Source organism: Alexandromys fortis, unplaced genomic scaffold, assembly GCF_014885135.2.
Source record: "Alexandromys fortis isolate MF-2015 unplaced genomic scaffold, M_Fortis_MF-2015_v1.1 scaffold_32, whole genome shotgun sequence".
Lineage (NCBI taxonomy): Eukaryota > Metazoa > Chordata > Mammalia > Rodentia > Cricetidae > Alexandromys > Alexandromys fortis.
Window position 1 is genome coordinate 7,780,638 of NW_026067938.1, and position 14,477 is coordinate 7,795,114.

Sequence of the window (14,477 nt, forward strand, 5' to 3'; positions counted from 1 at the left end):
TTTATGGTAGGGAACAGCTGGCTCCGTTTGTACTTGGAGTCGATTTGACAGCGAGCACTTTAGTGTCTATTTTAAAGCGTGCACTTTAGCCCAAGGAATCCTTCAGCTGCGTCCGCCCCGCGGTTTCAAAGGGAGTAGAACCCACTGGTGCAGAAGAGACTTGGTTCTGAAACAGCCCCTTTAAAAAAATGAAATTGCTTCCCAAATCTGCTATTGGGAACTCTTGCAAGATGCTGGAGGGAGCAGAGAGCTTCTTTCATTTGATGTCTTCCGGGAAAAAAATACGACATAAAGTTTGCCATTCCAATGCTTTCTGAGGATTCTCACCTGCTGCCTATCACGTGTGTTCTGTTCCCTCTTCATTATCTGTGGACAGAAACTGCGGCCCGTGTAACCACCAGGCAGGAAGTGCTCTTCCCCTCCCTCTCAACCCTAGAAACCTCTTCTCCACTTTCTGTCTATAAGTTGGTCTGCTCTAGATGTTCAATATAAACAGAACCAACAGGATCTTTCCTTTTATGTCCGGGTTCTTTGACCTAGCCTACGGCTTTCAAGGTTCATCCCGATTCTCGCGTCAGTCAGAATCTCAGACCTTTTAGAGGTGGAATAACACTGTGTCCTGGGTATGTTATCACGTTTTGTCTATCTACTCGGGTCTCAACGGGGATCTGAATGTTTCTATCCGTCTGGTCTTTGTGAATAACTGGAATACCATTGTACAAGTGTGTGTCTGCATTTCTGCTTTGAGATGTCTGTGTAGGCACAGAACTGCTGGGCTGTTGCGGAATGAATTTTCTAAGGAGCACCTGCCCTGCTTCCCACAGTGCTTGCAGCATTTGTATCCACACCACTGATGGACACAGCTGGCCATTGTTTCTGGAACCTTGCCAGCCCTTAACTTCCACTTTTGCACCCATCCTCATGAGGCATTTCTGCCTTTTGTGCGACTCTTGAAGGGCACTGTATATCTTGTAGGGAGAAAAATGCCTGGGCTGAAGTAGAAACTTGAGGACAACAGAATTGGGCGAGGAGTTAGCGCTCCGACGTACTGGTTGTGCGACCTTATCCAACTCCGCTTTTCTTCTGCCTCTGTTTCTCATTTGTCAATTGGGGCAAATAATAGTTTCTACCTTCCCGAGTTATTGTGAAAACTTAGTAATACTATACTCAAGGCACTTTGCCCAGAGCAAGGAGCACAGTAGGTTTATTTCATCTCTCTCTCATCTGTCTATCTATCTATCTATCTATCTATCTATCTATCTATCTATCTATCTATCTATCTATCTATCTATCTATCGTTCTTCAAGACAGGCTTTCTGTGTGTAGCCCTCCTGTCCTAGAACTCACTCTGTAGACCAGGTTGGCCTCGGACGCAGAGATCAGCCTGCCTCTGTCTCCTGAGCAGATTACAGGTGTGCACCATCACACCCAGCTGTTTCATTGTTTTTTGTTTTGTTTTGTTTTTTTTTTTTTTTTCCTCAAGGTTTATAATACTTCAAGGAACTGTGGGGGAAGAGGCTGAGAAATCTTTTAGTATCTGTTGAATACGAAAGCTTCTGATTAATAAGCTATGCTGGCCCTTGACTACTATGGATAGAATTTGTTCTTGGTATTTTTTACTTAAATGAGTGGTTTTGTTTCATGAATACTTGGATACATCCAGAAAGTTCGTTCCCTAAATCCTTCTGAGCAAAGACTCACTTGAATACTGACTAAAACCAGTGTTCCATCCCCTATGGCTCAGTTCCTCTTCTCTGCCCATCTGAGGACCTTTACAAACAAGTCAGTAGATAGTGGTAGAGGCTCACCAGGCCCGTCGTTCACCATTTCCTGGAGCACCCTGAAGGAGCCTGACTGGCGAGGAGGAGTTGGTTCATCCCGATTGTCGTGGAGCATGCGGTACACATCCGATTGAGGGGGTACTGAGGCTGCGGGTTCACTGAAACACAAATATAGCTGGTGACGCATCGTCGGGGGTCCCGCGAGGCAACATGACAACAGTATCAACCTTTGTTCCCAGCCAGTGCCGAGCAGGGGTTACTCTCAAGTGAGTCTCTAGTATAAGAAATACCATGTGGATTCACAGAGGTGACTTCTGTCAGGACATGATAATTTAAAGAACAAGTCCTGGTCTGATGGTTATGTAATACCGCCCCCTCCCCCTTCAGGGAAAAAAAAAAACCAGCAGACACAGTAGAGTGAGCTCACTCATAGAAGTTTAAATAATGCCCTTTTTATATAAAACCAAGTTTCATATAACTTGTCAGTGAATGGAATTCACCCGACAGTGTTTCAAACCACACAGTGAAGTAACCTCCACCAATGTTTGCTAAATTGACTATTGTTTTTAGTAGTCACATTAATAATCATGAGAGCAGTTTTATTTACTATGCTTTCAGTAAATATATTACTTGTTAGGCACTAGATACTTTGTTATTTAACTGTACCACCTAGAAACTTATCTGTGTATATTTTAGTCACCTGTCATATTTTTAAAAATTATATATATATATATATATTTCTTTACAAAATGGCTTTGGGATTAACTCACTGTATAAACCCCGTGACAACTCTTGAGATATTGCTACATAGCATTCTCAAGTATCACAATAATTTATAGAAAGTGATTTTGCAACACTAAAAGAAGCAATGGGATTTTAGTCCGTTAATAAATCTTTTTAATTGGAAAAGCTTGGTTGCAGAGGTACTTGGAACAGACATGAATAACAAAAAAGAAACTAGTCAAAATAAAGACAGACTATCTTCACTAACAGCTTGAAGAATTTGCTTTAAAACCTTAATGGAATGCAAACATTTTAGATAGGGAGACAATCCTTTCCACGCGCAGCAATTAGAGAAAAAGAAAGGATCATCCCGTAAAAGCTGTGGTCTCTACCTGTCCCCACCTCCCATCTTTTCACCTACAAAAGACAGATGTAAGATCACCAGCCGCTTCTGAGGATACTAAATCAGGCATTTATAAAGCACGCAGTAGCTTTCCAAAGACATCCATTTTGTCTTTATGTGGTTTCATTTTCTTTCTATCTGTCTCTTCTCTCCATAGACGAGTTTTATCACCAGGCTTCAATGTTTGCAATAAGATTTTTTTTTCCCTTTGAAGCGTTCACATAGCTTTCCTTCCACCGAGACAATCAGAAGACACCGTCCAAGTCAACACCGCCCACGTGTTTAGTCAAGGGGGCCCACGGTTCAAACAGACTCGTATTACCTCATTGAGGGTGTCTCCCCCAGAGCGGTGGAAACCTGACCCTGCAGTGTTTCCATAATATTGTCATCTGAGTACAGCTGCATGGGTGTATTAAATTGAGCATGGACAATCTTCACACCAGGAAGTTCCATTTCCAAAGGAATGTTAGGGGCCATCTTAGCAGCAACTTTCAAGTCGCCCGGGCAGATCGTGCTAACGGTACTGACAGAGGAAGGGGTGCTGCGTCCGCTGGCGCAGTCAACACCGGAAGGCGTGCTGCAGCCACTGTGTTAAGGACACCGCAACACGGAGACGACACGAGGGGCCGGGAGAACACAGAAAACAAGGACAGAGAGGTTAGAAGGAACTGGGACAGAAGGGGCGAGCGTATCAGTCTAATCCCTGGCTAACGTGTTCCTCAGAGGGAGGCTGAAAAAAAAAATACACGCTCAAAGAACTTGGACACAATACAAAGTCGCAGGTGATAGAGCATTTGTTGGCTTGATTCTATCACGTCGAGGGTGGACGTGTGGAAAGAGTATATAAAGCAGGTAGACAACAAATGTCTATTCTCATTAAAAAAAATAGGCCAAATAATTTAGTTTCTGACAATATCACAGGTAAATGGTGGAGGAATGAAAACGGATGCTAAAAAGAAATCCCACACTAGCTCAGAATTGAGTATAATAAAGGGCTATTTATTTAGGGGTAGACTCGCAGATCACAGTCCTCTGCTCGAACAGGGAATCCGGCAGCCAGAAGAAAGAGCAAGTGCGCTTTACCCGTGGGCATATATGGTATAAGAGGCCACGCCCAAGTGGGCGGGTAACTTAAAGGCTACTGGCTGAAGGATTTACCACAGCAGAAGATTAGCTAGATATCCTCTTATGTCTCTCGATTTTATAATTGGAGTATAAAGAATGGTATTTCATAAATTATAACACTATGTAGCATGAAGATTTAGGCTAAACGTTTCAAAATAAGCTTGCTTCAGTCAGAGTCAAGCCTTGGCAACTTGTGGGACAGTCTAAATAAATATATTTTTGAGCTAGTTTATCAATACTTTACTATTTTAATATATTATCTTATTAAAAATATACTTTTAAAATGCCGTTCTGTAACTTAGCATAGGAGCTAGAAACAGTCAATAAATGCTCATCACCTTGCGGTTGGTCACAGAACAAGTAGGTCATCTTGGATTATTCGGGTGCTACTCTGGGCTAAGGTTTGTTTCCTTTGTACAGAGGTATTTCATGCAAGATTTTGGACACACACACACACACACACACACACACATATTTCCGGGCATATTTTTTATTTCCTTTTAAGAGCATTGTTTAGGGACTTTAAAAATATTACAAAGGTTGGTCATCCTAGTCAAGAACAAGGGCGATTTGGTTCTCTTTACGAAAACGAGCTGGCAAGCAGCCACACCGGACATGCATTTGTTAATTAGTTAGTATTAATTAACTTGGTACTGGGAATTGAACCTAGGGCCTCAGGCATGCCAATTAGTCACTCTGTCGCCGAGCTATGTCAAGCTGTTCATGTAAACCTCTGTTATGATTGCCCGTTGGTGTTGCTGTGAACTTGAGACACATAAACGGATGTGATGCGATTGTCTGAAGGTCAGCTGTGAAGGATGGGACCCCCATCTTTGCATTTGCTTTGAAGGGCTACATGGTTAACTACAGCCCCACATAGACACCAAAACCCAAAAGGATGCTGGGTAGTGTTTTTTTTTTTTTTTTTTAAATTCATTCAATGTTGCAACCTGGTTAGTGTGGACAATACTGTCAATAAATAACTTAATTATTTTTAGGGTCTTGTGTTGTACAACCCAACTTCCTACACCATCCCTTTTGCTTCTGCCTGTTGAGAATTTGTTTAAAACCAAGCTAGAGGACATGAGTTAGGTCACATACCAAAATGCCATCTGGCCTTATTCACTGTTTTTTTAGGCTCAGCACCAATTCCTAAAATTGACTTTAACTGCTAAAAGGAAGGAAGAAAATTTTCTCTTGTCAAGCAGTTTGGTCAGGAATTAAATGATTTGACGTAAGCGTAATGAGGTTCGTGGACTTGAAAAATGGGAGTTTGAGACAGTGAGTTAAATCTTGAGGGACCAACATAATAGGCCCATTCAGGAGAGGCTTAGAACTTGCATGGCTTCCTGTGCATCAGACAGGATGCTAGATGCTGGGTAAGCTATCATCAACGTGAACTCACAGATATGCTTTATTCGGAGTTGTAATTAGCAATCTTTTTCTGCCATTAGGGATTGTATATTGATATACATGTGCATGTGGTTTTAATTTGTCAAAGACTGTGTCTTCTATTTCTCCCTCTTTTATCATTCGAATTGGAGGTCCCGTGACTCATAAATTAGGGGCCCGTGTCTAGTAAATGGAGGAAATGATGTCACACCAACGAGAGTGACCTTTATAAATGTCCAAGTCAATGTTAAGAGAGTTCCTGGGTTGATTTGAATAAAAATGGTTCTCAGGGACTCTAGGCACTGCAGAATGGCTCATGAGTCCAGGGACTTAACCTTAATGACCCGGAATGCAGATGCTGGTGTGACCTCTTGAGGCTGTCTTAGTGATGTGACAGGTCACCTGGAAAGGGGACGGCGACCTCAGTTATTTCACAGCCAGGTGGGTTCTCCTACGGACACTGAACTTCCCTGGGACTGTGTTCAGACGTTTGGTGGGGAGGGCAGATTTCTGGATGTAACTTGTTTAAAACGACGCAAAAGCATTTCGTCTTTACATCCAGATCCGTAAAAATATCTGGTGCACGTCTTGACTTATGGCTCCGGGTTTAAGATGTCACATATTTCAATTTAAGAACAGTGGAGCGTTAAATGGCTTCGACGGTGATGAAGTCATCACGGAGCCGGAGCTGGCACCGAAACACCAGACAGGGCAACACATAAATCCCCTACACCTGTTCTACTTCGGATTGAACAAGTTGTTCCTTTGCAGTGCTAGCTTGATGTGGAGCCTCTCAAAATTCTACCTTGCTGAAGACAAATCACTGGGAGAGAGCAGAAAGTTCTGAGGCTGGAGCAAATAGTGAGGGGAGAGAGGAAGAGAGAAGAGAGGCGTTCCACTAGTCTGTAGAATCTGTACGCAGGTACCTTTATTTAGTGACTCGTTTTTAGAAGAGTCCTTTCTTCTAAATTCTGTTGTACTAAGAGGTATCTGCAAGTGACAAACTTGTGAATGGTTTGTCTTTATCACCACCTTAAAGTTAATATAGACTAAATTATATTTTATAATATAATATATAAATTATGCATTATATAAATATAGCAGAATGCCCCCTGACTTTCTTTGAATTGTACAATCAAATGTGTCCTAGGTCTTTATTCAATATATTATTCAATAATAAAATAGCATTTTTAACTTTTTTTTTTTTTAAAGACAGGGTTTCTTTGTGTAGTGCTGGCTGTCTTAGGACTAATTCTGTAGACCAGGCTGACCTTGAACTCACAGAGATCCACCTGCCTCTGCCTCCCGAGTGCTGGGATTAAAAGCATGTGTCCTGTGCATTTTTCACTTTTAATGTGGTGTGTTGTGTGACGGAAGGTGGGGCGCTGCAGGAGTAGTATTGAAAAAAAAAACAAGGGAAAAGACGAAGGAGAAGAAGGAATGGGAAGAAGGGGACAGAGAGCACGGGGTAGACCTAAAGATGGAGCGGGGACGGCGGCTTCTGACGCTTCGTGTCTCACACTCAGGAAGCACGGAGTACTCTCTGGATTTGATGCCTTTATCTGGTGCACCTGGGATGAGCGCACACTGTGATGCTCTAGGCTCATTTCTAGGTGGTGGGGATAAAACGTGGGACCAGCCCTACAGAGACACCTCCTGTGACGTCACAGCTTTCTCAGCACCTTTCTCCCGCTCGCCCGGTCACGTTTCTCCTGTGTCTGATTGGAAAACCGTGTGGTTTATTTGGAGACAATCTCCTGACCCTTCCTGTGGCTTAATGAAGGATCTACGCTTAGAAAAACCACATAGGATGTAAGGATTTCCTAGTCGCAGGAATTCAGCACCTACAGGGTCAGTCACTTAATTATGAAACGTATCGATTAACATATACTTAACAGTGATGAGCGTTTCAATAAGATGGCATGTAGAGATATTTAATTAACCCCCACATAAAGCAAACAATGGGAGGACTAAATAAGTCATGCCTAAGGTGTGAGATCACCTATGTACTACCAGTGTGGGGCACCTGATGCACCCCATTCTGCCATTTCTCTAACCCATTAGCATCCACCTATTCTGATCAGTAGCTTCCTTGGGTTAACTAACCAAAGGACAGAGTGATGGATTTGAGGCTTCCTGAAGTTGCGATTTTGGTATTCCTTTCAGCTGAAGTTCAAGTTCAATGTCTAGAGAAGATTCTGGAAACGATTGTGCCACTATAATCACGTCTCCGATCGACAGATAAAGAATTTAGAGTTTTAGTAATACTATGTTTCATTTACAGCGTATTCCATGAGAGTCAGCAACACTCACAGTAACTGCTTTCCTTCTTTCATCTTAATACTGATTTTCACCAGACGGAAAGGTTCCTGTCTGAGGAGCCTTTCTTCCTTTGAAAGAATTCATACGCATGAAAAGCTAGTCTTCTATCAGGGCTAAAGTGGTGGGTTTGAAGGTGCAAAGAGAGGCAGGAACTGAGGTGGGATGGCCAGAGTCTGTCAAACTCATAAAGCAATCCTGGCTTCCCCTTGCTGCTGCCTGGGCTGGTTTCCATTTTTTTTTTTTTTTTTTTTTTTTTTTGTTTTTTTTTGTCTCTGCAGGCTGGGCTTTCCTGACCTGGGACAGGGTTCATCTGCCTGCCTGAGAGGTCACTGTGTTCTGGATGGGATCCGCAGAGCTTCTGGGTCATTAGTTATAAATACACACGGTGATCACCTAAGATTTCACAGCCCTGCCATCTAGTCAATATTTACCCTCAGTAACGGGTGCTACCTGGCTACCCTTCGCTGCTAAGTGAGTTGTTGCCTTCTGCTTTGAACATAAGCTTCACAGTGAAAAGATACTCCAGACACCTAGAAGTTACTTTTCTGGGCTGTTAGTAAGAATTGGTTAAAGCAGCATGCACTTCAAACTTCACAATCTCAGAGTTTATGACCTTGTTCGGCCTGGAATTATGAAAGGTTTGGGCCGAATATTGTGCTTGTGTTCAAAGTAGTTCACATCCTGCAAAAACAAAGGGTTAAAGAAAAATCCCTCAGTGGCGGCTCAATCTCTTGGGGGTTTAAAGTAAATGCATGAGACTTGTGCAGAGAGGATGTTTAACCACCAAATACCGACATGCCTAAGAACGGTGATGACGGAACCAGACCTCGTAGCTACTAACTATTCAGGAACCGGCTGATTGGGCTCCAGAACAAATTAGAGCCAAGTTCTAGATGCTTCTCTTTAAAAAACAAGTGTGATAGTACCTTCGAGAACGTAAAGGAGGAAATGGCAGGAGCTGGAGGTCGGGAAAGAAACCACGTTGTGAAGAACATTGGCTGGAACTGAGCAGCAGGTACTTACTTTTGAGGTGAGCTGGGGATGAGACCCCGCAGCTGGCCGTGTAGCGCATCTTGGATATTGCTAGTTGAATAGAGCCCAATTGGTGAGTTATAGGAAGCGCTCACTACCTGTCTTTTGTCATCAATGTTTGCTGCTGCAACGAAAGGCTGGGCCCTTCTGTTGTGCGCGGCACCAATGGGTTTGAATTCCTGTACACGGCAGACAAAATACACAGAGCCACAGAACGCACAACACAGCGGTTAATGAACGAACCCGGCAGCGATGCTGTTGTTAATTGAGACATCATTACCTGCTCTAGGACTAGCAAAATGATTAGGAGAGGAATTAGGGTCCATCTCTCTACTGTGTCTCTGCAATTTACACACGCTACATTCATCGGCCAAACGTTAGCTGCACTGGACTGGACCCTCGCTATCTCAGAGTTCAAGAATGGTCTCGCCTTCTTTTCTGGCTCCATCTCCTTCCTTTAGGAAACTCAAAATGCAGTGTATTAGAAATGAGATTTTTAGTTTAGAATAAAAAATGGCCAAATTTAACGTCCTCTCCCGCGAGGTCACATGCGCTTTCTTCTCTGTAAATGCCCTTTGGCTGTGGGACACTGGCGATAGAACCCAGGGTCCAGCACTCCCCAGGCAAGCCTGCTACCCCTACATCGGAATGAGCTTTCCTCCGTGTTGACTGAGAGGATGAGAGGATGAAGATCATCTGGCCACTGAGTGGTGGAGAATAACTACAGTGAGTCACCTAAACTGATCTAGGCACAAATGACTTTAGTTTTTTTTTTTAATATTTACAGCAACAAGACTCAAATCATTAATTTGAGTACAGCTGTACTTTTAATGAGCAAGGAGAATGAGAAGATTTTGTGAAGGCGGGAATATCGTGCACAGAATTCCTTCCCTTTGTTGTGATAATGTAGTATGTGTATTTAAGGAATTCTTCATGGTTGTCTCTTGGAGGACAAATGAAAGGAATCCAGAGATGTGACATATATATACATATATATATATACACATACACACATTTATATGGGTATATATGGACATATATGGATATATATACACATACACACGTGTGTGTGCATGCATGTGCATTTGTGTAATTTTACTTTGTTGCCCACAGGACAGCAGCGTCTCAAGCCCTGAGTTTGAAACATGCCCGAATGACCCAATCTAAGCGTAGGGATAATGTTTCCTTGTTTTGAATACATTGACAATTTTCAAACATGTTCATTTTTGTCTTAGAAGCACCAGAGGAAGCTGGTAGGGATGCTAAAATGCTCATGGGTCTGTGCCCTGTGCACGTGATTCTACCTGGCAGCCGTAGCTACCTCCATCTCTATAACCTCTTTTATTCTGTGAATATGCAGTCAGGGTTGCACACAGACTTGAAATGATGCGTGGTTATTTGAAATGTTTCCCCATGGAGGCCTACAGACCGTGTTCAAACATAGTTATGACGCTGCAAATGGGCACAGCTTCAGTGATTAGCTACTGAATCATTTCTCCTTCGTCCCCAGTGTCATGATGCCTGAGAATCTGCGATGATATAAAGGACAGGGTCTTTGTCTCCTCAAGGTAGGGCACATGGGTTAACAGTATCCCGGAGCTCAAAAGGTCTAAGCTGAATACAACTTAGCCCATGAGTATATAGTGGTAATAGACTGACTAATACCTTGTTCACAGACCTCTTTTTCCTCTACAAGAATATCTTGATGCTGAGGCATTGGCTGGATGACATTATTCTTGCTGTCACTCAGTAAAAAGAGTACTGAAGCCACCAAACATAGTTTTAGAAATGTCTCAGTTTTGAGTCCCGCAACACATAAAAGTGTGTGCAAACATTTACATGGCCGCATGGTCTGAGGGTGTTGTGCTGATCTTTAATTCGGATTGGCTGTATTTTGTGATTATCACTTTGATTACCCATTATTATGGCTTGAAAAAAAAGTGTGCTGGGGACAATTTTAAGTAATGACAGCACTCATGGCTTGAGCCTTCGCAACTCCTTTGGATAGGAGGAAGACAGAGGCTAATGGCCCAATTTAGCTTTGGTGGATTATAAATCTTCCATGCTAATTACAGAGCGAGTCGGTCAGGATAAAATGAGCCACTCCAGCTTTGTGGGACCGGGTTGATTCTTTTCAGAGTGAAGTATGAAATGTCTTAAAAATCGCGGTGAATAGTATGACGTTTACAAAAATTAATTAGTATACTATGATGGCTTGATTGGGGGAAAAAGTATCTGCCTTCAGTTTTTAGTTTGTAAGCTTTCAAATAGTGAGTAAGCACGAATGATGATTGTCCTACATAGGGACCAGCTCGCCTGAAGATATTTCTGCTCTCAGGATCCCCAGTAGGACTTCCAAACATCAGTATATACGTTAGCCAGCTCCGGGCTTTCCTTTGTGAGTTCAGCTTTGGTTTCTCTCTGTCCCTTTCTCTGTCTCTCTCACATTAGGAATATGTGATTGGTTAAAAGAAAAAATCCCCGTATGTTCTATTCACATCACAAAAGGAGGTCTTTCTAACGCAGGCTTGAGACATTCTTGTTTAGGCTTTGCAAAGCATTAGTTTACGGGTTTCTAGAGTCGTTCCCCAAAGCACAATGAAGTGTATACACCAACGTGTATACATCGTTAAACAAGAAATTTAACGATGGCACAGAGAGGCAGCATTCTGTCCAAGTCTTACATCATTGTTGATGGCCAAACAGAATCAAAAGACAAAGCCGGTTAGACGCCTGCTGGTCCTCTTTAATTCCTTTTTCTTTTCTTGGAAAAGCACATGCGACATAAAGTTTTTATGTAGCAATTTCTATATCCCCACATTTGTGTTTATTTTACCCAGAGAAAGTCATCAAATAATTCTTCCAATTTTTTTTTAAATTTATGCCCTGGCAATGCTGAAGCATGCGTGGGCACCCGTATATGGTGGTTCTGTTGATCTTGTCCATATTGGGTTTCATGGTCTAAGTTGATGAGGATGACTGACCAGGTCTCTTCCTCAAGAGAGCACCAGATCTCATTACAGATGGTTGTGAACCACCATGTGGTTGCTGGGAATTGAACTCAGGACCTTTGGAAGAGCAGGCAATGCCCTTAGCTGCTGAGCCATCTCTCCAGCCCTCAAATAATTCTTACCTTACCAAAAAGTAGCCATTTGAATTAATTCTCAATTTTAAAATCAGGTTTTTAAACACAAGGGGCTCATGTTAAAGGACAATGTGTTGAAAGAGTGAAATATTAAATGGTTGGGTTAAAGTTATGAATCTGTGGAATGGCACTGGTAGCAGAAAAAATGGGACTTGTGGCAGCAGGCACCCAAATCCTAGAAATGCCCTGGACAAGGACAACACTCAAAGCCAGTTCACCTTCAGTTTCTTACTTAATGACGTGCACAGATGAAGGATCAAGGCCATTACCATCTTCATCTGAAGCAGTGTGCCTGACCCACACACTCCATCCCTCTCTCTTATACCTACCACTCTCTAAATCTTTCATATGAAAGCCACAGGGAGGCAAGAGATCAATGATGCAAAGCGAGGAAAAAGTTGATCAAGTCAAAGTGAGGCAATGGGTCTGTACCATCGCGCCTGGAATTTATGAAGCTATCCGCTCGTGCCCACCCTTCAAGTGGAATACAAAGGCACTCTGAAACCATCGTTTTCCTCTAGTGATGGGCTTCAAGAGTTTCTGCGTTAGAGGAGCTCCGTGGGAAATGTGCGTGAGAGATTGCTTTGTAGATCTCCTTCCAGTTACCAAAACATTGCAGAGGAGATTGAAGTTAGCTTTAGGGAAACAAACTGGCCGCACATGTAAACACCTCTTTAATAGGAAGACATAGTTCTTTACAAAGACATGGGCATAATGTCCTTCCTGCTCAGACAGAGCCGTTTTCTGTTTGTTTCTAAGCCCCCATTTTTTTTTGCTATAATAGATACATCATATGTTTGGGTTACCCGGATATTAAGCAGGAGTGAAAGTAACAGTTTACTTTGAGGAAGGACTAACAATGCCCTTCTAGAGTGACACCTTGTTCGGAAAAATACCAGAGTCTGCGCACAGACTGCCGGACTCGGAATGAATCCATTCAGTTGCTGGAAACTGATCTGAACAACTTCTAAGGTCCTATATAGGCATAAGACTCAAATCTGAATCCATAAAAACAAAACGTCTCTATTTAGCGATAGCACAGAAAGATGAAAGAAAAAACCCTATCCATTAACATTTAAAATCAATTATTATAATTATGTAAGAAAAAGTCCCCCACGTCTAAACTTAGAGGGAAAAACACCATATGTATAAATAATATCAATATATCACTTGGCCTTGGTCTTAGATAATGGGACATGTTTTATTTTCATAGTATGTTATGAGTAGATAGCATGTTAAAAACAAGAAAAAATATTTTACCCTATACCAAAGGTCACAGTACTTACTATACCAATTTGGCTTGGGTTGAGACACAAGAATTCAGATCTCTATTGTTGGCTGCGGTTTACCATTCGCCTGTAGCAGCACAGGGGAATAGAAGCATTGGCGTAGCTGATGCCATCTCCCCCCCCCCCCCCCCCCCCCCGCCCCCGCTGACACACCTCTGCTCTCCGGAAAGGTGCTCTTTTTACATAGTTCTCATTAGGGGGAAAGCAAATCTTTCTGAGAGGCAGTGTGTGTGTGTGTGTGTGTGTGTATTACTTAAAAATCATTTTTTTTTCTCCCAAATGCAAAGACCCCAAGTGTATAACCTGTTCGGAGAATGCCCCGCTGTGTTGTAACCAGGACTCTCGGGTGGCAGAAACTACACTGAAATTTAGCTGTCTTGTGGACCAAATGCCTGCGCCCTGTGAGCTAGTCATGCTGCAGTCTGGCGGCATCAGAGGAAACCCTTTGATGATTAGGAGAGCTGAACTTGTTCTTATCTTGGGGCCCCTCCGTCCGAGGCTGGCTTCTTGGAGAGCGAGTCCATAAGGACAAGGCATGACTCAAGCGAATGGAATTTTAAAAGACACCATCTGAATCCTGGCTGCAGTTGTTAACCTAATCGTCACCTTTCTCACTTAAAAAAGGAAAGAAATTCATTTCCTTTCATTTCCTTTTCCCTATCTGAAGAATTGTAAAAAAAAAAAAATATGTCTACTCTAACCCTTAAATTCTGCATATCCTGGCTAATAAAATGATTAACAAGAGGCCAGAATATTTAAAATTAGAATTATGTCTTAGAAGCTAATTCTTGGAAAAGTGATAGTGATAAATTAATGCGTGCAGGTTTGTTTGCAAGAGAGACCTCTTTTCTCACTCCAGCTAGGGATTATCATCTATCGCCTCTAAATTCTGAAGATATTAGGTAGCAAAATACAGACTCCCATCACGGCTTGAGTACCTCTTGGTTTAATAAATCCTTACCAGGGTAGGAGTGGAAACTGTGATTAAATGTCATCTGGGGTTTGGCCCAGTGATGGAATCTGTTTAGTACCCCAGAGCTTGCATCTCATATTGAGAGTTAGAGTTTTAAAAACAAGGACACATTTGGGACGGGAAAATTGCGCAAAAGGGTGCACACAATACAGCAATCGATGTGTGCTGTGAGCGGACACAGAGATGGGAATCTCATCCAATGCATTCTAGGCTCCACGTTTGGACAGTCAACAGAGACATGCAGAAGGGCCACACAGGTCTTCCTTTTCTCTTCTGTTGTTTCTAGATGATG

The 14,477-nt window shown here is 42.5% G+C and overlaps 1 protein-coding gene and 1 long non-coding RNA gene across 4 annotated transcripts in view; one reads left to right on the top strand and one right to left on the bottom strand.

Moving 5' to 3' along the window:
* Positions 1–14,477, bottom strand: part of Pdlim3 (PDZ and LIM domain 3) — a 32,190-nt gene that overhangs the window by 2,021 nt on the left and 15,692 nt on the right. Inside the window, exons 4-6 of one of the 3 annotated variants that reach the window (XM_050147330.1) lie at positions 8,360–8,427; positions 3,230–3,493; positions 1,809–1,939 (exon numbers count right to left, since the gene is read on the bottom strand). In XM_050147330.1, the coding sequence (XP_050003287.1) occupies positions 1,809–1,939; positions 3,230–3,493; positions 8,360–8,427 (463 nt within the window). Of the gene's footprint in view, positions 1–1,808; positions 1,940–3,229; positions 3,494–8,359; positions 8,428–8,769; positions 8,958–14,477 lie in introns of all 3 variants that reach the window. The other 2 variants (XM_050147327.1, XM_050147329.1) reach the window with 2 other exon arrangements.
* The window catches only part of LOC126504807 (uncharacterized), a 70,638-nt gene continuing 59,594 nt past the window's right edge, over positions 3,434–14,477 (top strand). Inside the window, exon 1 of the long non-coding RNA XR_007592715.1 lies at positions 3,434–3,564. This is a non-coding gene — a long non-coding RNA (uncharacterized lncRNA). The remainder of the gene's footprint in view (positions 3,565–14,477) is intronic.